This window comes from Littorina saxatilis, linkage group LG16, assembly GCF_037325665.1.
Source record: "Littorina saxatilis isolate snail1 linkage group LG16, US_GU_Lsax_2.0, whole genome shotgun sequence".
NCBI lineage: Eukaryota > Metazoa > Mollusca > Gastropoda > Littorinimorpha > Littorinidae > Littorina > Littorina saxatilis.
In genome coordinates this window covers 26,005,515-26,030,468 of record NC_090260.1, presented here as the reverse complement: position 1 = coordinate 26,030,468, position 24,954 = coordinate 26,005,515, and the positions used below count along the sequence as shown (strand labels likewise).

The window sequence follows — 24,954 nt, the reverse complement described above, 5'->3', positions numbered from 1 at the left end:
GATGCATTGTTCTGTGGGAAGTTATGAAATAGATTAATGGGTTTTACTAGGTGAACGTGTATTTATTGTTGTTGAGAAACTTTTATGTTGTCACCCCGTAATACGTTTTATGGTGTTTTTTTTTTAAGTAATGGTTTTTGTTTTATTGAGTAACCACCTGTTTAGAGACGCTACACGTCAAAATTAAAACAATTTCAGAATTTGTGGAAAATTTTAAAATTACACAAAACCGTCGGGTTTTTTTCCTTAGAATTTGCACACAGCTCTGGTATTTATTTTGTTACAGAGTGTCCTAACGTCACAATTTTGTACTCTCAAACCCAAACGTGTTCAATAAAAGTCGAATAGAAAGTGTGCTGCCAAAATTACAACATGTTTGAAGTTCGACACCAACAACTCTCAAGAACACTGTCTTATAAAAAGTCAGGAAGCTAATCGTAATAATTTTGACTTTGAGAACAGATTCATTCCGTTTCCTTATATCTGTTTCCCTATATAATGTTAACGTTTCTACCACAGACAGACAGACAGACAGACAGACAGACAGACAGACAGACACACATACACACACATACACACACACACATACACACACACATACACACACACATACACACATACACACACACGCACACACACACGCACACGCACACACGCACACACGCACACACGCACACATGCACACACGCACACATGCACACATATATAAAGTAATGAAATGAAATGAAATGAAAAATACATACATACATACATACATACATACATACATACATACATACATACATACATACACACACACACACACACACACACACACACACACACACACACACACACACACACACACACACACATACATACATACATACATACATACATACATACATACATACATACATACATACATACATACATACATACATACATACATACATACATACATACATACATACATACAGACACAGTTGACGATCGCATAGGCTACACTTACGTCAGCCAAAAAGTACGCAAAGCCAAAGCTTCCAATTGTGCACTTTACCTTAAAATTCACTTTGTCACGCAAAACTTACAAAAAATAAGACATCTGAGTTGCAAATCCATTTGTTATTGTGAAATAAAATTGTCACCCTCTTCTGCGCCAACGTTTTGCACCGAGTCATATACGGCATAGTAAATATTGTTAGGTGTTGTTCAAGTACAGTATTCATAGTAGAGGTAGATTTATTGCGCTGTGGGAAGTTAATTGTAAAAAAAAGATTAATAGGTGTGACAAGGTAAACGTGTACGTATTTATTATTGTTGAGAACATTTTTATGTTGTCATGTAGTGGTCCGTTGATAAACGGATTTTTATTGAAAGTTACCACCGGTTTATAGGTTCGTGCAAATTTCGTTAGAGAGAGAAGCACAATAAAAAAAGAACAGACTCGGTCTTACTTCCTTCTGATGCACAGTCCCTGCAGCCTCTGGCTGGTTTGTTATCTATTCTTTTTGATCATTATTTCTTTTTAAGAGTGGTTTGTATAAAAACAGAAATAATGGAACATTTTGATTTTGGTTCATTCAGAATATTCTGTTATAGCAGTTGAAGTCGTAGGATGCATTTGTTTCCTTGTTGAATGTATTATATATTTATTATGATACCTTGGTTTTGTGGAATTAATTGTATAGTTAGACAGATAGTTTCGTTCTTTCCTTTGAATGTCAGCACTTAAAATCCGTAAATTCGATGCACGCACCTGAATATTCTGTTGTCTATTGTGTTAATCCGTCTAATATGTTGTAGACCGATGAACAATGTTTGTGAGGAGGTGTTAATTCGTCAGATGATGTAGATTGAGTAGATACGTCATGTTGTAAAATACAGCCACGTAGTATTCTGTGTATTCTACATACTGTACATAGAGAATACTACATGGCTTGCTGTGTCGTACCCAGGAGTGGGAGCAAAAAATCTGAGCTATACTAAAAACAAAATGGGGTCCAGGGGCCAACGGCCCTTGGTGGGGTTGCAGGGGCAACGCCCCGGTGGGCGGTCTGGGGGGAAAAATAACTTGTTAAGGCACTTAAGTCCTCTCCTTGAAAAGAAACCTACATTGGGCCAAAAAAAAAAATAGGTGTGGTTACGGTAACATAGTCAAAAAAAATAGGGTAGGTAGGTAGGCAATCACTTTTTTTTTAAAACTTTTTTTTCTAATGTGTACAAATTAAACCTACTTGACAGGGAAATAAGTGTGCGACACGGGCGCTTTCATTGCGTTTTTTGCACTCGTTCTTTTTTGTTTTTTGTTTTTTTGACAAATGTAATAAAACGTTATAGGATCGGCTCCTAAAAATAGGGTAGGTCGGGTTACCGTAACCACGCCTATTTTTTTTAGGCCTTGTATTAGTCCCTACAACACCTATTGTCTATACAAAAGAGTTAAAATAACAAACTTGAAAGAGAAAAGTTAATGATTTGAAGTTTGAACAATAAAGATTTTCAAAAGAAACATATATATGGTGCAAAATATGCATATTAAACATATTTATCATCATACTCAATTTTAAGCAATCTTCAAAAGAACACCCAGCCATAACTATCGACTCACCTGCCAGGTCAATCAGTTTGTTTATCCTCTGGGCACAGGAACATCTTTGTCTTTTGGTGGTCTTTAGTTACAATGGTGACTGGTTAAACAGGGTAACTCAGAAAAGGGGTAAACAAAGCCGAACTTCTATAAGTTCCTTATACAAAACTTGTAATAGTTTCACTTTTCCAGTCCTTGAGCATGGAATCTAAAAGAGGCAGCTCAGATAAATGAAATGCACAAGTCCTTACTTTGGCATCAACTAAGCAGTCTTGTTTTGAGGGTGCAGCCATCACTGGTTCAGCAGCAGGAAGTGTTGATGTGTGCTGAAGCGCATTCAACCTCTCCACGTGGGTTGTATCTCTCGCATGAATTTCAGCTGACTTTTTCCCGTTCGATTTGTAGACAATTTTTTTGCTGCAAACTAAACACCAGGCTGAGCCCACTTCGGACGTTTTGCGAAGCCATTTTCTAAATGGGCGATTTAAATCGTCCACCAAGTTCTTCCAGTCGTGCCTCCACTTGTTTTAAATGTAAGCTCTGGTAGATCTTTCGTGTCGTCGACTCATCGGTAATTAGCTCCATCTTAATAAGTAAACCGAGCTCGCGATGTCTAGGTTTCACTCGAGACAAAAATGGCGGACGGCATGTTATATATCCGGAAGTATCTTCAGTTTTATGGATCAGAAATTGCGCGAACCGAAACACGGAAACCGATATAGACGCGATTAGGATTCAGGTTTTTCTCCTCACTAGTTTTGTTTTTTGTTGTTGAAATTGTTGCTATACGGAATTCCGTAATTATACGGAACTACTCCCACCCCTGCGTACCAGATTTACACGAGTTGTTTTTTTTTAGATATTGAACTGCGAGCGAAAGCGACCTGTTCACCATTTGAAAAAGCAACGAGTGTAAATCTGGTACGATACAGCAAGCCATGTAGTATTCTGTTTATCCTACATACTGTACTTGCGTCCTGCAGTCGAGGCAGCTAAATTGAAGACGCTTGTTTTGGAACCTCGACCTCTTCTAAAGCCTCGTGCAATCTATTACGTCAAAGCAAAGAAACGTCACTCTGAAAGTGTGGCGTGACGTGTTAGTTCTAACAATTCATCGAGGGTAATTAGCGGGCGTATTTATTTTCTTTCTGTAATGCCGTTTGTCTCGTTGACTTTGGCATCATAAGCAGTCGAAAACCATGTCCCTGCCAGACTTGTTTGACATGACCTCATGTACATGATATACACACGTGTGATTTGAACGATCATTATCTCACGAGTGTCTCTCTCAGGTATGCAGGATAAATGCCTGTCTTTTGCTCCAAACGTCCCGCAGTCAAAGCGCCCGAAACTAAAGACGCGTCCAATGTAACCTCGATCTCTTCCAAAACCTCGCGACATCTTTGACGTCAAAGCAAAATGACGTTACTCTAGAAAGTAAAGGGTGCAGTGTAAGTTCTCACAAATCTTCCAGGATAAACAGCAAGCACAAAAGTGTTCCCAGAATGACCTTTGTCTTGGTGACTTTGTCATCATAAGCAGTAGAAAATTATGTCCCTGCCAGACTAGTTCGACACGACCTCATTTACATGATATATGATATCCACACCTGAGGCGGATCAACGGGTAATGGACGGGGGGGGGGGGGGGGGGGGGTGGGGGAGGGGGGTCCGACTTGTGGCTGGGGGTCAAGGAGCTCCCTGTCAGGGGATGTGAGGGTCTTGGCTTAGACCCCCTGACGCTGAAGAGTAACTTTATGAGATGCATTGTAGGCCTCTCCTCAAAGACAACAAGGGCAATCACCAGTGGACATCTATTCCTATGTTATGTAAATATCTTTGGGACGGCCATGTATGGCTCAATATGACACTGTCACAGAACGTGTTTTTTTGTGGGGGGAAAGGGGGTTTCAGGAACCCCTAGAACACCCCCCTCCCCCCCCTGGATCCGCCCCTGTAAGTATCTGGTTTAGTTATGTTATGGGTGGTCTCTCTCACGAATGTAGGATACATGTATCTATGTTATAACTTCCCACAGCGCAATATATCTACCTCTGCTATGAATAGTTTACTGGTACAAGAATGCAGTAGTGGATCTAATTTTGAAACAGTGTGTACAACATTGTCAGAAAAAGCTAAGACTAGGACAGACGATCGTCTGATTATGCAGAGCTCCCGAAACGGTGCGTCCCTGCGTCCTGTATGCACTAGAAGCCGGTGTAACACGAGAAAATTACTCCCACGAGATTTTTACTCCGGAGTAAACATTTCGTACGAAAAAGTTACTCCCTTTACGAAAAAAGCACTCCCCCATTACACGAGAAAATTACTCCCCAAGACAGGTGAGTTCCGAGTAAACATTTCGTACAAAAATGTTACTCCCCTGGCGAATAAATAACGAATAAATTACTTCACCCCAACACAAGCAATTTAACTTCCCATGCCAGGTGTACGAAATGTTTACTCCCTTGTCCCCTGTTAATTTTGGTGGTGGAAGGGGTGGAAGGAGGGTAGCGCGACATTCGTGTGCGCGATATCACTTATTGGCAGTATCCCTTCGCCCGCACTCCCATTTTTGCGTACGAGATTTTTACTGAAAGTAAAAAAAATGGGGAGTAAAAATTTCGTGGAGGGAGTAATTTTTTCGTGCCTTGGGGAGTTTTTTTCTCGTACGAAAAGTGTACTCGGAGTAAGAATTTCCTACGAAATATTTACTCCGGAGTAATTTTTTCGTGGAGTAAAAATTTCGTGTTACACCGGAACAAAAACGTACTACAAGTTCATGGAGGGGGTCCTGTGACGCACTAAACCTAAATCGAGCTGCTTCATGGACGCACGCCAGATGTGCTAACATGCGTACCGTCGATACTATGTTTAGAAAATGTTCTGCCGCATCTGTACCGACGCAACATGTCTAAGTTAATCTAACCCACAAAACAATATTTTTGCTCAGAGAACTTCCAAAAGTCGGCATTGCATTGACATGAGCGCTACAAAGATCCTGTGCCGGCGAGGAAGGTCTCTTCCAAAACCAGGAATATGAACACCCTGGCCATCTGACCCTCTACCATTTTACTGAGGAAGTCATTGGACCCCCCTATACATTAAAAGTAGGGGTCCTATGACTCTCTATTCAGAGCTTCTGTGGAGAGTCATGCTATTGGTTAGACTCTATAACTACCTCTATCTACCCTATCGACCCTATACATTAAAAGTAGGGGTCATAGGACTCTCTATTCGAAGCGTCTGTGGAGAGTCATGCTATTGGTTAGACTCTAGCTACCTCTATCTACTCTATCTACCCGCTTATAAAGGACTGGTGGACGTTCAGATAATAACTGGTTCCAAGACAAATTAAGACAGCAATCAGAGAAAAAACTGTAGTTACCGCTACGTTTCTTTTTCCATTCAATAAAACGTTATTATCTATACGCAACAAATAAAAAAAAATCGTGTTTGACAAAACCTCATTTACATGATATACACACGTGTAAGTACAGAGGCGGATCAACGGCTAATGGAGGGAGAGCGCGGGGGGGGGGGGGGGGGGGGGTCCACACTGTGGCCGGGGATGATATGTTCATAGACCTACACTATAACTCTGCAGACACGTAATACATGATGTGGACAGTGCTGCCGTTGCTGGCGTTATGCTGGGCTGCTGGGGTGAACAGTGCTGGCAAGCCCAACATCATCTTCATCTTACTGGACGACGCTGGCTGGTACGACTTCCAGTCCCACGACCCTCTGATGGCCACCCCCAACATTGACCGGCTGAGACAGGAGGGGCTGTTCCTCAGCCAGTCCTACGTGCTGCCCATGTGTGCTCCCACACGCTCCGCCATTCTTACCGGCAGGTGAGTACATGGGGGTGCTTTACTGGCAGGTGGGTACATCAGGATGGTTACTGGCAGGTGGGTACATGAGAATGTGTGTAATGTGTGGAAGCCATTTGAAGAGTATGTACTCGGTCCATAGAGGGCATCTGTCAAACGGGTCAAAATATTTCCTTCTGGCAAACAATCTGGTGAAGATATACCTGCACACTTCCTGCTAACAAACATTATCATGCAGAAACACTCATACTTTGTGCCAACACACATTCTCTTGCACATACCCACTCACTTTCTGATAACAACAATTCTCTTGAACAAACCAACAAACTTTCTGCTAACATTCTCATGCAGATACCCCCACACATTCGGAGCTCCGAACGGCAAGGCATCAGGCACCGACAACTTGTTCTGGGTGCCGGATACGTTCAACTCACACACTTTCAGCTAACACACATTTTCATGCAGATACCCGCTCTTAGAGATACCCCCACACTTTAAGCTAACACACATTCTCACGCAGATACCCCCACACATTCGGAGCTCAGAACGGCAAGGCAGCAGGCACGGGTCGACAAGCTGTTCTGGTTGCCAGAGACGTTCAACTCGCACACTTCCAGCTTACAAAACATGTTCATGCATGTGTAGAGATACCCCCACACTTTCAGCTAACAAACATTTTCATGCAGATACCCGCTCTTAGAGATACCCCCACACTTTAAGCTAACAAACATTTTCATGCAGATACCCGCTCTTAGAGATACCCCCACACTTTAAGCTAACAAACATTTTCATGCAGATACCCGCTCTTAGAGATACCCCCACACTTTAAGCTAACAAACATTTTCATGCAGATACCCGCTCTTAGAGATACCCCCACACTTTAAGCTAACACACATTCTCATGCAGATACCCGCTCTTAGAGATACCCCCACACTTTAAGCTAACAAACATTTTCATGCAGATACCCGCTCTTAGAGATACCCCCACACTTTAAGCTAACAAACATTCTCATGCAGATACCCGCTCTTAGAGATACCCCCACACTTTAAGCTAACACACATTCTCATGCAGATACCCCCACACATTCGGAGCTCAGAACGGCAAGGCAGCTGGCACGGACAAGCTGTTTTGGGTGCCAGAGACGTTCAAGTTGATGTCAGACGAGATGAAGGAACTTGGCTACCAGACTCACATGCTGGGCAAGTGGCACATGGGTTTCTGCCACCCGACTCTCACCCCGCTCTACAGAGGCTTTGACACCTTCCACGGCTTCCTGCTGGGAGCGCACAACTCCTACTACACACACTTCAAGGGGAAGAATGGGCCGTACGACTGGTGGAACAACACGGACATCGACTGGCCCTCCATGGTAATCTTCCTTATTAGTTTTTAACTAGCAATCTGGACTCTGATGTTCACTTTTTCATTAACTGGGTCGGTATGCACGAGTCGAGTTTGAGAGGCTTTAGTCTAGGATACACTGCTTTGAGGGTGAGTATATCCCGGACTGAAGTCTCTAACCTCGACTCTTGCTCACCAGCCCTGATCATCACACGTTATTCATTTGTGACCCTCCACCACGAAATGAGTCGCATGTCACCTCGCGCGATTCTGCGCTAGGCATAATATAAGTCCGGGGGATGTCTAGTAACAGTGTGATGGTCACCATAGTCACAGGCTTATAACTCAAACAGTTTTTGCTCTTTTCTAAAACCGTTTTCCCCACTGGACAGAAAATAAAAAACTCTTTAAGAAAATGTAAAAAAATGAAAATCATGAAAAGGTGACATGCGACTCATTCCGTGGTGGAGGGTCACATTTGGTTATGATTCATAACCAATTGCCCATTGCCACCATGAAGCAAGCGGTTTCTTTCTGTGAAACTCTAAAGTAACAGGTGAATGTCTTACAGATTAATCACCGTTTTTTGGTTGTTTTTTTAATCCTGGGACTACCATAAAACGGTGACGCTGTCTGACAGAGCTGACCTACATTTCAGGGTAAAGTGTTTGACAGCATTGACCTACATTTCAGGGTAGGCTGTCTGACAGAGTTGACCTACATTTCAGGGCACGTACAACACCGAGCTGTTGAACGACGCAATGTTGAACATCATCCAGACGTCCCGGGCGGACCAACCTTTTTTTGTCTACCTGGCCTACCCCGCCCCCCACGGCCCCAAAGAGGCCCCCCAGCGCTACATAGACACCTACTGCTCTCACATCACGGAGGACGCCAGGCGTATCCACTGCGCTATGGTTGCTGCGGTCGACGAGGGCATCGGGAGGATGATTGCTGCTCTGAAGGAAAAGGTGAGATCGTGTGGGGTGCGTGTCGGCTTGCTATACTGGCGATGTTGTTCATGCTTAATATTGTTCCTGACATTGCTGCTCTGAAGGAAAAGGTGAGATTGTGTGGATTTTGTGTCGGCTTGCTACTGGCGAAGTTGTTGATGCTGAATATTGTTCATGACATTGCTGCTCTGAAGAAAAAGGTGAGATTGTGTGGGTTTTGTGTCGGCTTGCTACTGGCGAAGTTGTTGATGCTGAATATTGTTCATGACATTGCTGCTCTGAAGGAAAAGGTGAGATTGTGTGGGTTTTGTGTCGGCTTGCTACTGGCGAAGTTGTTGATGCTGAATATTGTTCATGACATTGCTGCTCTGAAGAAAAAGGTGAGATTGTGTGGGTTGTGTGTCGGCTTGCTGTTCACTGTAAATCGAAGTGTTCCACTTTTGAACACACTTTGTGTAACCGGTTGTGAACACTGCGTGAGATACTATATCATTCTACAAGCAAATGCAGCACAGATGGTTGACACTAAAAACACACAACTGGTTACAAAAGTTCAAAAGTGGAACACTTCTGTTTAGAGTCTTGTCGTTGTGGTTCATGCTTAATGTTGTTAATGGCATTGCTGCTTAGTATCAAGATTGTCTCAGCCACTTTGGTTGTCGGCACGGTTGGCCTAGTGGTAAGGCGTCTGCCCCGTGATCGGGAGGTCGTGGGTTCGAACCCCGGCCGGGTCATACCTAAGACTTTAAAATTGGCAATCTAGTGGCTGCTCCGCCTGGCGTCTGGCATTATGGGGTTAGTGCTAGGACTGGTTGGTCCGGTGTCAGAATAATGTGACTGGGTGAGACATGAAGCCTGTGCTGCGACTTCTGTCTTTTGTGTGGCGCACGTTATATGTCAAGGCAGCACCGCCCTGATATGGCCCTTCGTGGTCGGCTGGGCGTTAAACAAACAAACAAACAAGCAAACAAACAAATGCCGCCGTCGTCCTTAGGGCCACCAGGTCGCCAAACAGCTTCTCTTGCAGGGGGGTCTCGTCCGGCCAAGCTATGTTTCACTTTGGTTGGTACTGCTTAATCTGTGGTAGACACGGGCATCTGAAGAAGCACTGCAAAATAATAAATAGAGAATACTACATGGCTTGCTGTGTTGTACCAGATTCACACGAGTTTTGTTTTTTAAAATATTGAACTGCGAGCGAAAGCGAGCTGTTCACTATTTGAAAAAGCAACGAGTGTAAAATCTGGTACGATACAGCAAGCCATGTAGTATTCTGTTTATCCTACATACTGTACTTACGTATATTTTATTGAAAATGTCCTGCAGTTGAGGCAGCTAAATTGAAGACGCTTATTTTGGAACCTCGATCTCTTCTAAACCCTCGTGCACTCTATTACGTCAAAGCAAAGAAACGTCGCTCGGAAACTGTGGCGTGACGTGTCAGTTCTAACAATTCATCGAGGGTAATTAGCGAGCGCAATTTTTTTTTATGATGACGTTTGTCTCGGTGACGTTGGCATCATAAGCAGTGGGAAACCAGGTCCCTACCAGACTTGCTTGACATGACCTCATTTACATGATATACACACGTGTGATTTGAACGATTATTATCTCACGAGTATATCTCTCACGTATGTAGGATAAATATATGTATGGGAAGACTCTTAGACCTATGCCTTTGTATTTAAATGTTCTGACATTTGTCTGACACTCGGGTTTTCCATATGTGTGGGTGTGTTTGTGTGTGTGCGTGTATGTGTGTGTGTATATGTGTGTTTGTGTGTGTGTGTGTGTATGTGTGTGTGTGTGTGCGTGTGCATATGTGTGTGTGTGTGTGTGTGTGTGTGTTACCACTGTATTATCTCTCCGTCACCACCAGGGCACGTACAACGACACAGCCTTCCTTGTCATGTCTGACAACGGCGGTGCCATCGGTCACGGGTCGTCCAACTACCCGCTGAGAGGGGGCAAGAAGACGGTGTACGAGGGAGGCACCAGGGTCTACACTGTGCTCAAGGCTCCAACGCTGAACGTCACGAATACCACGTACTCGGGTATGGTCCACGCTGTCGACTGGGTACCTACCCTGGTTCACATGGGCGGAGGAAAAGTGTAAGTAGTAATAACTATTTTTTTCCCATTTTGTCAATATTCGACGGAATGGATTAGGGCAGACTGGGAATCGAGATGAGGGGATGGTGTAAACATAACCGTACGTGTATGTGTGTATGTGTGCGCGCAGAGCGATTCCCCGAAAGCTATTGGACAGCAAAGATTGCATAACTTTAAAGTCATGTTTACACTAACCTCTGTAAGATTATAACTGTCTGAATGATGGTTAAAGCAAAGATTGCATACATTTAAAGTCTTGTAGGATTATGATGTGAATGGTAGTTACAGCAAAGATCGGATGCATTTAAAGTCATGTAAGATTATAGCTGTCTGAATGATTGTTACAGTTAGGATTGAATGCCTTTAAAATCGTGTAGGAGTATGGTCTGAATGATGGTTGCAGCAAGGACTGGATGCAGGGCAAGAACGCCTGGAACAGAATCAAGAACTTTGAGGACAGTCGCCGAAATGATTTCCTCTACACGTACGATGACTTCTACAAGTTTAACCACCGTGCTTATCGCTTCAAGCAGTGGAAACTTATCCAGTGAGTGAATTCACACACATACAGACGTCTAGACGGACAGACGGACAAAAACTGAGCGAGACAAGGAGAAGACAGAGAGAGAGAGAGAGAGAGAGAGAGAGAGAGAGAGAGAAGAGAGAGAGAGAGAGAGAGAGAGAGAGAGAGAGAGAGAGAGAGAGAGAGAGAGAGAGAGAGAGAGAGAGAGAGAATGACAATGACAATTCTTTATTTTACGAGGGTAACAGAATAAGCATTGGTATACTTTTTTTGCATCTGGCCCTCGCCCTAAAGAGGGACTAAATCTACTATAATAACTACTACTACATACATACATAATTAGTGAAACTGTATAAGTTTATGTACATAAGCGCATTATATGAAACATTGTTGTTTATAAATGTTCATGACAAGGTGCAAAGCAAACATTTGCAAGTCAATTAGAATCAGAATATTATGCAATAGTACATCAACTCTGCAAGACAATGGATATTATGCAGAATATCATAATTTCATAAACAAAACAATAAATCAAAAGTGAGTGATTGTGTCCCAAAGGACATAACAATCAAGAATATACTATTTTCATTAAATGGGATATATATTTGTTTTTGAAAGAATCTGTGCTGGTAGCTTCCCGTAAGGCATTCAGAAGAGCGTTCCAGAGACAGCCACCGGAATAAACTAGACTAGACTTAAATAAGTCTATCCTAGGAAGAGAAGTGTTAATTTCATAAGGTGGTGTGAATTCTTCAAAGAGAACTTTGAACAAATGTTTTGGGGTAGAGTTTCGGATATAATTGTATGCATAAAGATTCCTTTGTTAAAAAGCAGTCCTGACTTTAGAGGTAAGATCCCTAAATGTATGTAGTCTAACTCTGTGAGGGTAGTGTGCTTTAGTAATACTACTTTTAGCGCTCTTTTATGTAATCTGCAAAGTGGTTTTAAGATTACAGAGTGAGGGGGAGCAGGGAGAGAGTGAGGGGGGAGCAGGGAGAGAGATAGAGAGAGTGTGTGTGTGTGTGTGTGTGTGTGTTTGTGTTGGTGTGTGTGTGTCTGTGTGTGTGTCTGTGTGTGTGTGTGTGTGTGTGTGTGTGTGTGTGTGTGTGTGTGTGTGTGCTACCACTGTATGTAAACCACCGCATTTCACCATGCCAAGCCGTAACGCTGTGGGTTACAGAGGGAAGCCCGGGTTTGCCCAGGGCTGGTACCCCCCTTACAACCTGGTGGAAGACGGCGTTGCCATAAAGGAGGACATCATGGGGAACCAGAACTTCTCTCACTTCGAACTCTACAACCTTGACGAGGTCAGCGTCGTTGACATGAAGTTTAAGTTTAAATTGGTATCCCATGTCCTGCTTCTTTGTCGCTGTTACCCGATGTATTCAATGGTTACCATGCAATACCGTAGCGTTTATCATAGTTACCGAAGCTAGTTTTTGTTGTTCTCCAGCTTTGGTTGCAATAATGTTAGAAGTTCATCTGCAAACATCGTCGCCTTTTTAAAACGTATTGATCAGAAACACCTGAATTATTTTCTTAATATAAGTGACGAAATTCCCTTCAAACAATAAACATACACTCATTCAACAAGGACATCAATGTTACATTATGTGTTTTTTTTCCAAAAAAGCTACGAAATTAAACTCAAAAACAGAATATGTTTGAGATTATTGAAAAACAAGTCGCGTAAGGCGAAAATACAACATTTAGTCAAGTAGCTGTCGAACTCACAGAATGAAACTGAACGCAATGCAACGCAGCAAGACCGTATACTCGTAGCATCGTCAGTCCACCGCTCGATGGCACAGGCAGTGAAATTGACAAGAAGAGCGGGGTAGTAGTTGCGCTGAGAAGGATAGCACGCTTTTCTGTACCTCTCTTCGTTTTAACTTTCTGAGCGTGTTTTCAATCCAAACATATCATATCTATATGTTTTTGGAATCAGGAACCGACAAGGAATAAGATGAAAGTGTTTTTAAATTGATTTCGAAAATTTAATTTTGATCATAATTTTTATATTTTTAATTTTGAGAGCTTGTTTACAATTTTCAGATTTTTAATGACCAAAGTCATCAATTAATTTTTAAGTCACCAAGCTGAAATGCAATACCGAAGTCCGGGCTTCGTCGGAGATTACTTGACCAAAATTTCAACCAATTTGGTTGAAAAATGAGAGCGTGACAGTGCCGCCTCAACTTTCACGAAAAGCCGGATATGACGTCATCAAAGACATTTATCAAACAAATGATAAAAACGTCTGAGGATATCATACCCAGGAACTCTCATGTCAAATTTCATTAAGATCGGTCAAGTAGTTTAGTCTGAATCGCTCTACACACACAGACAGACAGACAGACAGACAGACACACACACATACACCACGACCCTCGTCTCGATTCCCCCCTCTATGTTAAAACATTTAGTCAAAACTTGACTAAATGTAACAAGTCGCGTAAGGCGAAAATACAACATTTAGTCAAGTAGCTGTCGAACTCACAGAATGAAACTGAACGCAATGCAACGCAGCAATACTCGTAGCATCGTCAGTCCACTGCTCATGGCAAAGGCAGTGAAATTGACAAGAAGAGCAGGGTAGTAGTTTCGCTAAGAAGGATAGCATGCTTTTCTGTACCTCTCTTCGTTTTAACTTTGTGAGCGTGTTTTTAATCCAAACATATCATATCTATATGTTTTTTGAATCAGGAACCGACAAGGAATAAGATGAAAGTGTTTTTAAATTGATTTCGAAAATTTAATTTTGATCATAATTTTTACATTTTTAATTTTCAGAGCTTGTTTTTAATCCAAATATAACATATTTATATGTTTTTGGAATCAGAACATTATGGAAAATAAGATGAACGTAAATTTGGATCGTTTTATAAAAAATTTTTTTTTTTTTAAATTTTCAGATTTTTAATGACCAAAGTCATTAATTAATTTTAAAGCCACCAAGCTAAAATGCAATACCGAAGTCCGCGCTTTGTCGGAGATTACTTGACCAAAATTTCAACCAATTTGGTTGAAAAATGAGAGCGTGACAGTGCCGCCTCAACTTTCACGAAAAGCCGGATATGACGTCATCAAAGACATTTATCAAACAAATGAAAAAAACGTCTGAGGATATCATACCCAGGAACTCTCATGTCAAATTTCATAAAGATCGGTCCAGTAGTTTAGTCTGAATCGCTCTACACACACACACACACACAGACAGACACACACACACACACACACACACACACACACACACACACACACACACACACACACACAGACACACACACACACACACACATACACCACGACCCTCGTCTCGATTCCCCCCTCTACGTTAAAACATTTAGTCAAAACTTGACTAAATGTAAAAATCAAAGGGGAACACTCTGGTTGTCGAAACCCCTGTTGTACGTTTACAGTCACGCATTCAGCTCATTTCAATCTCGTTAGTTCTGCTGACAAGTTTCGGCATGTGTTAACGATTACAGACTTGTCCAATTGTGTATATGGGTTAAGAGGACCCTTCCACATTGAGACGTATTAAGCACACACACAAATGTGCACGCACACCTACACCTACACACACAAACACACACACACACACACACACACACACACACACACACACACACACACACACACACACACATACACACACCATACGCCAGACTGCATCCTGTGGAGACGGAGTGGGAATGCTTTTGCAAACTTATTTTTGCAACTTGAAATATATATCCTTTACGAAGCTAATACAGCAAAACAATACCACTCTGCAAAGAAAACAGTGAGAATGTTGATTGTTGGTATGTGTCGAAATGGAGAGGGCTTGATCGTATTCCACGTACACTCCTGGCCATTTCAGCTGTAGTGAGCAGGGCTAGCTGTAGTGAGCAGGGCTAGCTGTAGTGAGCAGGGCTAGCTGTAGTGAGCAGGGCTAGCTGGTGTCACGAGAAGGACTATAACAGCCTTAAACTGAGCTTGACCTTTCTGCAGCGTTCGACACGATTGACCATGTCATGCTTCTCCATAGACTTCAGACTCTGTACGGCATCTCCGGTCCACCGCTGACATGGCTTGAGTCCTATCTCATTGGCAGGACTCAGGCTGTGCTTGTCGATGGCCAGATGTCTGCTCCAGCCCCACTTTCTTTCGGCGTTCCTCAAGGTTCAGTACTTGGTCCCATCCTTTTCATCATGTACACTAAGCCCCTCTCCATACTGATTCAAAACCATTCTGTTTTAAATCAGTCTTTTGCTGATGACACCCAGCAGAGACACATTCCGCCATCCAGACCATTCAGACATGCATCACTGATGTTAAATCTTGGATGGTTGATAACAAACTTAAGCTGAATGATGATAAGACTGAAGTCTTACTGTGCAAAAAGAAGAACACTACATTTCCCTCTCCCCAACCTGTTTCTGTTCAAATAGGCAACACCGACATTCTTTTCTCACCATCAGCTAGACACCTTGGATTCACCCTTTTATCTGACATGACCCTTAACAAACATATATCTTTAGTCTGTAGAGCAGCTTATTTTGAGCTTCGTAAGATCAGCACCATTCGCCACACACTCTCCTCTCAAACAACTAACACTCTTGTCTGTGCCTTTGTTCTTTCTAAACTTGACTACTGCAACTCTCTTCTCTCTGGCTGTCCTCTGTACCTCCTGCATAAACTACAAAAAGTCCAAAACTCGGCAGCACGCCTCATTCTCAAAGCACGAAAACGAGATCACGCAACACCACTTCTTCACACACTGCACTGGTTACCTATTCAAGCCCGCATTGACTACACACTGTCTACCCTCTGCTTTAACTTCTTTTCTGGTTCGTCTCCTGCTTACTTCTCTGAACTCCTCACCGTCTATTCTCCAGCAAGACAACTCCGTGCCTCTTCTGACTGTCGCATCCTTACCATTCCACACACCAAAACCAAAACATACGGACAACGCACTTTTACTTTCTGCGCACCCACACAATGGAATTCTCTCCCCTTTCACATCCGCCACTCTCAGTCACCCCAAGCATTCAAACGAGCACTTAAAACGCACCTCTTCAGGAAATACAACCCCTGATTTTGTTTTTCTCAGTCCATCAGTAGGCTACATGTGGTGTTATTTGTTGTTTTAGTGATTTTTCACCACCTATTTTATTCATGTTTTTATTACTTAGTTAGTGGAAGAATCTTTTGTAATGTATGTTTGAAGGTGTATGCTTTTAATTAAGCGTTGTTGACTATGAATGTAGATGTAAATGCTTGTATAACTGTGTTTTAATTTTAGTGTTATTTGTTGTTTTAGTGATTTTTCACTACCTATTTTATTCATGTTTTTATTATTTAGTTAGTGGAAGAATCTTTTGTAATGTATCTTTGATGGTGTATGCTTTTAATTAAGCGTTGTTGACTATGAATGTAGATGTAAATGCTTGTATAACTGTGTTTTAATTTTAAATGTGTCAAGCGCAAAGAGCATAATTGTAAAGTTATGATGTTGCGCTATATAAATGCTCATTTATTATTATTATTATTATTATTATTATTATTATTATAAACTTCGAACGTGTTTCTATCTGAGATATTCATTCCAAAAAATGTTAATTGTTCTCAATGTTCTGATTCAAATGTTCATAATGCTTGGACAAATTAGCGTGGTGATTGTTAATTAAGGTATCCACTACTTCTCATAACCCCCCCCCAAAAAAAAAAAAAACACACATACACACACACACACACACACACGAACAAAAAATCGAAAAAAACTGGCAAGTGTAACTTCTTAAAAGCTTAATTTTGAATGAATGCTGACTGAAAAATTAAGCTTCTTATATTAATAAACTTTTGTTTAAATTCCCAAGTTAAAGATATTAAAGATAACTTGACATTCCAGGTATTATAATTATATGACTATTCGGTTACGTCAGTTCCTTTGGTGTCGAGGTCATTTTTACATTTAGTCAAGTTTTGACTAAATGTTTTAACGTAGAGGGGGGAATCGAGACGAGGGTCGTGGTGTATATGCGTGCGTGTGTGTGTGTATGTGTGTGTGTGTGTGTGTGTGTGTGTGTGTGTGTGTGTGTGTCTGTCTGTGTGTGTGTGTAGAGCGATTCAGACTAAACTACTGGACCGATCTTTATGAAATTTGACATGAGAGTTCCTGGGTATGAAATCCCCGAACTTTTTTTCATTTTTTTGATAAATGTCTTTGATGACGTCATATCCGGCTTTTCGTGAAAGTTGAGGCGGCACTGTCACGCCCTCATTTTTCAACCAAATTGGTTGAAATTTTGGTCAAGTAATCTTCGACGAAGCCCGGACTTCGGTATTGCATTTCAGTTTGGTGGCTTAAAAATTAATTAATGACTTTGGTCATTAAAAATCTGAAAATTGTAAAAAAAAATAAGAATTTATAAAACGATCCAAATTTACGTTCATCTTATTTTCCATCTTTTTCTGATTCCAAAAACATATAAATATGTTATATTTGGATTAAAAACAAGCTCTGAAAATTAAATATATAAAAATTATTATCAAAATTAAATTGTCCAAATCAATTTAAAAACACTATCATCTTATTCCTTGTCGGTTCCTGATTCCAAAAACATATAGATATGATATGTTTGGATTAAAAACACGCTCAGAAAGTTAAAACAAAGAGAGGTACAGAAACGCGTGCTATCCTTCTTAGCGCAACTACTACCCCGCTCTTCTTGTCAATTTCACTGCCTTTGCCATGAGCGGTGGACTGACGATGCTACGAGTATACGGTCTTGCTGAAAAATGGCATTGCGTTCAGTTTCATTCTGTGAGTTCGACAGCTACTTGACTAAATGTTGTATTTTCGCCTTACGCGACTTGTTACTTTATTCTTCGGTTTCACCAGATGACGTTCCTGTTCACCCTATTCGTGTTTATATTCAGGACCCCGAAGAGAGGAACAACCTGGCGAAGACGAACCCCGATCGAGTCCAAGACATTCTCGGCAAAATGGAATCCTTCCTCGCCGATTACCCCCTTCAGCCCTTTGTGGAGTCTGAAACCAGCGACGCCTGGAAAAACACGGAGACCAACGTCATCAGCACGTGCTGGTGTCACCCCGAACACTCAACGGATACCTCTGATTGCCCCGCACAGTAACATGGTAAAATAGTCTCGGCCAGCTAGTTGTATAAACACTCAACGGATACCCCCAATTGCCCCGCACAGTAACACAGTCTCGGTCAGCAAGTTGTATAAACACTCATCGGATACCCCCGATTGCCCCGCACAGTAACATAGTCTCGGCCAGCAAGTTGTAACAACACTCATCGGAAGTAGGAAATATCGACATCTCTTTCTCTTCTTCAGCTAGAAACCTCGGCTTCACCATCTCCTCAGACATGACACTCAACAAGCACATCTCCAACATCTGTAGGTCCGCATACTTTGAACTCCGCAAGATCGCAACCATCCGCCATACACTGTCCGTTCAAACTACAAACACTCTAGTCTGCTCTCTTGTTCTTTCTAAACTTGACTACTGTAACTCTCTTCTCTCTGGCTGTCCACTCTACCTCCTGCACAAACTACAGAAAGTTCAAAATTCTGCAGCACGCCTGATCCTCAAAGCACGAAAAAAAGATCATGTCACACCACTTCGCCGCACACTCCACTGGTTACCCATCCAAGCCCGCATTGAATACAAACTGTCCACTCTCTGCTTTCACTTCTTCTCTGCCTCGTCTCCTGCTTATTTCTCTGAACTTCTCACTGTATACACTCCTGCTAGACAACTCCGCTCCTCTTCTGATAGCCGCACCCTAGTCATCCCACACACAAAATCAAAAGCATATGGACAACGCATTTTTGCATTTTGCGCATCTACTCAATGGAACTCTCTCCCCTCTCACATTCGCCACTCTCAGTCAGTACAGTCATTCAAGCGAGCACTCAAAACTCACCTCTTCCAGAAACACAACTCCCAAAGTCGCAACATTTTGCCATCTTGTTCTGTAACGGTTCCATCTCTATTCAGCTTGTTATTTTTGTCTTTTGTTTTAAATTATTATAAATATAATTGTTCACTGCAGTAGTCCTTTAATTTTAACCCTTAGCTGTAAGCTAGATATGCACAAGTCATGTCGGTGCCACATAATGCTGACACACATGTTCCTGTGCATAGTTTATGGATAACGTGTAGTTGGGAAGTTAAGAGTAGAAATAATTAGTATTTAGTGTAGGAGGAGGGTTGGGGTGGGTAGGGAGGGGGTGGGTATGGTTTACTTTGAGCAGGTCGGTTTCAGTTTTAATAAACAATTCTAGAGAATTGTGTATCTTATATTTGAGTCTTTCGTGTTTTAGACTATGATGCATTTAATAGTTTTAACGAGTTGCCTTTTGTTTTATCATTCTGGTGTTTATCTAGATGTGCTGTGTATCTTATAAGAAGTTCTTAAAAGTTCGAAGTTATTTTAGCAAATAGGTTTTTTATGGTCTTAACAGTTAAATATGTATTACGTTATCATTAAGATTCATGCTTTGTTAGTACTAAGCAGTTGTTTTAATCAGTCTGGTTTTCTCTTGTTTTCATCTTATGAACATTCTAAATGTGACCCTCCACCACGGGATGAGTCGCATGTCACCTTTGCATGATTTTCATATTTGTACATTTTCCTAAAGACATTTTTATGCTCTATCCAGTGGTGAAAACCGTTTTAAAAAAGAGCGAAAACTGTTTGAGTTATAAGCCTGTGACTAAGGTGACCCTCACACTGTTTACCTGACACTCCCCGGACTTATATCAAGCCTAGCGCAGAACCGCGCGAGGTGACATGCGACTCATTTCGTGGTGGAGGGTCACAAATGTTAGACTAACTTATTGTCTTGTACAGAATAACAACTGTGTGAATGGTGCTATACTGAATGAAAGAGTGTGACATGAAGTTCTTGTACATCATTGCAAAGAGTGTGAATGACGTTTTAGTTTAGATGTCAAGCGCTTAGAGCAAGCCTTTTTAACGAAAGTTTTTGATTTAGCGCTATATAAATGTTCTTCTTATTATTATTATTATTATTATTATTATTATTATTATTATTATTATTATACCCCCGATTGCCCCGCACAGTAACATTGTCTCGGCCAGCAAGTTGTAATAACACTCTGCGGATACCCCCGATTGCCCCGCACAGTAACATAATCTCGGCCAGCAAGTTGTATTGCTCTGAGCGCTTGCTAGCACCCTGTGTTTTTCAGCCCTTCATGTCCAATGCTTACCTCAATAAAGTTTAAACGCAATGAATTGTAACCCGTTGTTGATAAAAAAAATATTTATTTAAAGACTGGACTTGTACCTGCCTGCTTGCCTCGCTCTGTGTCTCTTCCTGTCTCAGTCTGCCTCTGTTTTCTTCTCTTCGTCTTCTTCCGAATCATGAACTGTGTCCTTTTGGGCGTTTTAAGTTCAGTGGGTGGAGTTTTAAGTAGAGCTGGTTACAATGGGTCTGTGGGTTACCCAGGCTCAGTAAAGCCGGTCCTTAATTGGACGAAGTCGACTACGCGTAGCTCACTTCGCGAAGCTACCGGAACTAGACTTCGTCGCAGTCCAAGGGAAGGCACTATGGCGGAAAAGAGAGTTATCTTTTCATGTCTTGGCGTCTCAAATGCGCGTAGTCTCGACCAGCGCGTGGTGTGCTTCTTTCTGAGTACTTTACGTCACAAATTGTACTTTACGTACTTGATGATGACGTAAGTTAATTGTATGTGTTCTATTTCGTTGACTGAGCACGGCCGGGACCAGTTGGCGTGAGCGCTGGGATTTCGAGTTTCATTCGACATGTCAATGCATCGCAGTCTGAAATAATACAGGTAGGAGGTTAGTTCTTGTACTTTGGGTCAACCAAAGTCGATAAATGCATTCTTCACTATGGTATTGAGTCTGATTTCGTCGTCCATCTTGAATCGAAAGCACTCTTCTTACAAAAAAACCAACTTCGTTGCGAGCTACGGCGAAGCTTCGCATGTCAAAACTTGAGAAGCGATGTTGGGGTCAAAGTATCACGCCGTAGCTGCGGGTTTTTGGTATAAAGACTTCGCGAAGCTTCGTGTAGTCGACTACGGGCTCAATTAAGGACGGGCTTCACAGTTTAAAACTATATTCACAGTTATGTGGCAATCACTGTCTCTGTCTCTCTATGTCTGTCTTATAATTATGTGTGCCTGTGTGTCTGCCCTAGGGACTGTGTGTACCTGGATGTGACAAGTTCCATGAATGTAAAGTCAAATTTAGAGTTAACGCTGCAAGAAATGTAAAACAAAAAGTGACAAAGCCTAACGGTTTTGTGGTTTGTGCGTCCGCAGATGGTTTGACGTGTGTAAGTTATCCTGAGAGGGGTACTGTATCCAATGACATTGTTACACCCCCGGTATAGGGGTGTGTATAGGTTTCGCTCGATGTGTTTGTTTGTTTGTTTGTTTGTTTGTTTGTGTTCGCATATAGATCTCAAGAATGAACGGACCGATCGTCACCAAACTTGGTGAACAGGTTCTATACATTCCTGAGACGGTCCTTACAAAAATTGGGACCAGTCAAACACACGGTTAGGGAGTTATTGGTGGATTAAAATTATACAAGGACTTATAGAGGAACATCTTAATTGTCAAAGGGAAATAACCATTCTCACTCAGTCACTGCCACCAACTGAGAAGGTTATTTCCCTTTGACGGGGGTGTTTTTCCTACCTCGTAGGAATTTCTTGTTTTGAACGCTTTAGCACCGTTAGTTTGTTAGAGGATGAGATGAGCCATATAAGGCGGCCCTTGCATTACATGTAGGTGTATCTGTGCGTATGTGTTTATTTCTGTGTGTTATTGTGCTTGCACATGTGTGTTTGTGTTTCGCATTTGGTTGTGTGTGCGTGTGTGTATGTTGGGGTGGGGGTGGGGTGTGTGTTCATGCTTGTAAACGTGATACTGTGTAAAGTTGTGTGTGTGTTTGTGTGTGTGCGTGTGTGTGTGTGTGTGTGTGTGTGTGTGTGTGTGTGTGTGTGTGTGTGAGAGAGAGAGATTTGTTTTGGGGGGACAGTGCGTGAGTGTTCTAGAGTGTGTAGGTGTGTGTGTCAAATAATCAGATTTCTGTATCGGCTATACTGGTTTAATTGTTACTTCAGGCGATCAGCGGGCTGGTAAGCTTTTGACGTGAATGTGCCAGCGCTTTTATCGGCCGTGGGGTATCGTCAAAGGTAATGTCTTCGTGAAATACAGTGCGTTCGGTTTTATTCTATAAGTTTGACAGATTGACTTAATGTAATAATTTCGCTTTATGTGACTTGTTTCAATCTTTTGACGAGTATATGCTATATACCTCTATCTCTCTCTCTCTCTCTCTCTCTCTCTCTCTCTCTCTCTCTCTCTCTCTCTCTCTCTCTCTCTCTCTCTCTCTCTCTCTCTCTCTCTCTCTCTCTCTCTCTCTCTCTCTCTCTCTCTCTCTCTCTCTCTCTCTCTGGAAAAAACAATACGTTCTCTGCAACATTGTTTATTCGACAGACAAAACAAACTAATCACTTTAACTGAACACAGAATCGAATATTTAGTTGAAATACACCTTATTTGCCACAGCCTACGAATGCACAAGTATGCACATTGCCAACAAAAAACAATGTGCCCACCATGACATATATAAATGTACTCCTGTTAAAAGCGGATTGAGAAGAAAATAACTAAATACTGACAAACACAAAGCAGGGAACCTGAAAAGTCAATGTTTTGCATTCTGTCCAATCAGATTTTTCAAGGGCACAAATATTATCAGGAACTTCAAAAAGACTTTAGACGCCATACAGTCTTCTAGTTCTGACGCATATCTGCATGCAGGATACGCAATGGTGTGCCAGTATTGAAAACTTAATTCATTTCGTACCTTGTGTAAACTATGGAAATGTTATGATGTTAGTATGATATTATCTGTTGGGCAAATACGTAACACCACGTTACCCCGTCGCGATATAACCTTGAATGGTTGAAAACGACGTTAAACACCAAATAAAGAAAGAAAGACCACGTTACCGGAGTGAAGGTCAAGGTAAAAGTAAACTTGATATTTAATCACTCTTTCTACAAACAAAATGTCAACAACAACATAATTGTAGTTCAAACATTGATTAAATGGCTAGTTATAACCTAGATTTATAAACAAAAAACACTAACTTTTACTACAGGGTCTGACTGTGTTTTCAAATATTACCGATCCTTTGTGTCAGAAGCAAACAAGAGAAGACATTACAGAAAACAGAACATTCTATAACCCAGTTCATCCCCATGCTGCTGTTAGAAAGAAATAACATTTCACACACAAAAGATACGTTTAATGTATGCCCGAGAATGCAACACAGCCAAACATTAGCAACGTGTAATTAGAGTCTTTCTCTGTTAGTTTTAATTTTACGTGATAAAACAAATTGTGATAAACTGTGATGGTGAGTCTATGTTGCAGACAGAATTGTTAGAACAGCCAAATCCTGAAAACCAAAAAATGTACAGTTGTATAAAATGAAGCAAAACAGTACTTATGTAATTGTATAAGTGAATTCGTTGCTATAAATTGGAATATAAACCGTCAATAACTGGATTTTGTGCAACAACTCAGATACTGTCAAAAAATGGTTACCGAGCAATTCTTTTGAATAATGTCCATATTATGATTTACTACTATGAAATGGAATACGTTTGGTTACCTGCCTCGGTGCTATAAATAGGATACTTCTGATAACTCGCTTTGTGTACGAGCCAAAAGACAATTCTATGTATGTTTCACATTGAAACAATAAAGTTATATTGAACTGAATTGAATTAAGTTGGATGAAATCAAATTATGAATATATGTACGAATACTGTTAAAACGATGATATGAATACTGTGGATAACTTGATTTGGTGCTGTACATTTTAATACCTTCGAGAACTTGCACTGGTTCAACGAATTCGAATGCAATCGCTAACTCACTTTATGAATTAGAATACTGACAGCAACAGCTACGTAACATACTTACTCTAGTTACTTACTCCGAAAACTTGTCATTGTATAATATACATTCGAAAAACTTAAGTAACAGTTAACTAACACCCTTACTTACTTAATGAACTTGTCATCGTTGTCGATACCTTGATTCTGTGATATAAATCTGAATACCTTCTCAATAGTTGATTAAACATTTGCTTACTCCAAGAATTGTCACCATTGTCATTCCGCGAAATGAATCGGAATAACAGCCAGTACGAGTTATCTAACACACTAACCTTAACTCCCAGAACTTGTCATTGTTGTCATTCCGTAACATGAACCGGAATACCTTAAGCAACTGTTAACTAACGCACTTATATTAACTCCCAGAACTTGTAATTGTTGTCATTCCGTGACATGAACCGGAATACCTCTAGCAACTGTTAACTAACGCACTTATATTAACTCCCAGAACTTGTAATTGTTGTCATTCCGTGACATGAACCGGAATACCTTAAGCAACTGTTAGCTTACACACTTATCTTAATTAACTCCCAGAACTTGTAATTGTTGTCATTCCGTGACATGAAACGGAATACCTCTAGCAACTGTTGACTAACGCACTTATATTAACTCCCAGAACTT

General features: G+C 41.3%; 2 protein-coding genes across 4 annotated transcripts in view; one reads left to right on the top strand and one right to left on the bottom strand.

Moving 5' to 3' along the window:
• Positions 1–1,413: 1,413 nt before the first annotated feature.
• LOC138950691 (arylsulfatase B-like) lies at positions 1,414–20,617 on the top strand. Its single transcript, XM_070322407.1, has 7 exons — positions 1,414–1,472; positions 6,176–6,425; positions 7,476–7,773; positions 10,578–10,810; positions 11,214–11,357; positions 12,514–12,640; positions 18,261–20,617. Exons 2-7 carry the CDS (start codon positions 6,187–6,189, stop codon positions 18,474–18,476), a joined length of 1,257 nt encoding a protein of 418 aa, XP_070178508.1. The 5' UTR covers positions 1,414–1,472; positions 6,176–6,186; the 3' UTR covers positions 18,477–20,617.
• A 2,213-nt stretch (positions 20,618–22,830) lies between these two features.
• Positions 22,831–24,954, bottom strand: part of LOC138950683 (cysteine-rich motor neuron 1 protein-like) — a 44,603-nt gene continuing 42,479 nt past the window's right edge. For all 3 annotated transcript variants that reach the window (XM_070322397.1, XM_070322398.1, XM_070322399.1), the window contains one exon: positions 22,831–23,828. The gene's annotated coding sequence lies outside the window, so the exon portion shown is untranslated. The remainder of the gene's footprint in view (positions 23,829–24,954) is intronic.

Bases quoted from the DNA above. Each gene is read 5' to 3' on its own strand.
- LOC138950691 (XM_070322407.1), top strand. From the start codon at position 6,187: ATGATGTGGACAGTGCTGCCGTTGCTGGCGTTATGCTGGGCTGCTGGG. The intron at 7,774-10,577 runs GTAATCTTCCTT...CGTCACCACCAG, and splicing joins ACATCGACTGGCCCTCCATG to GGCACGTACAACGACACAGC. The intron at 12,641-18,260 runs GTCAGCGTCGTT...GTTTATATTCAG, and splicing joins AACTCTACAACCTTGACGAG to GACCCCGAAGAGAGGAACAA.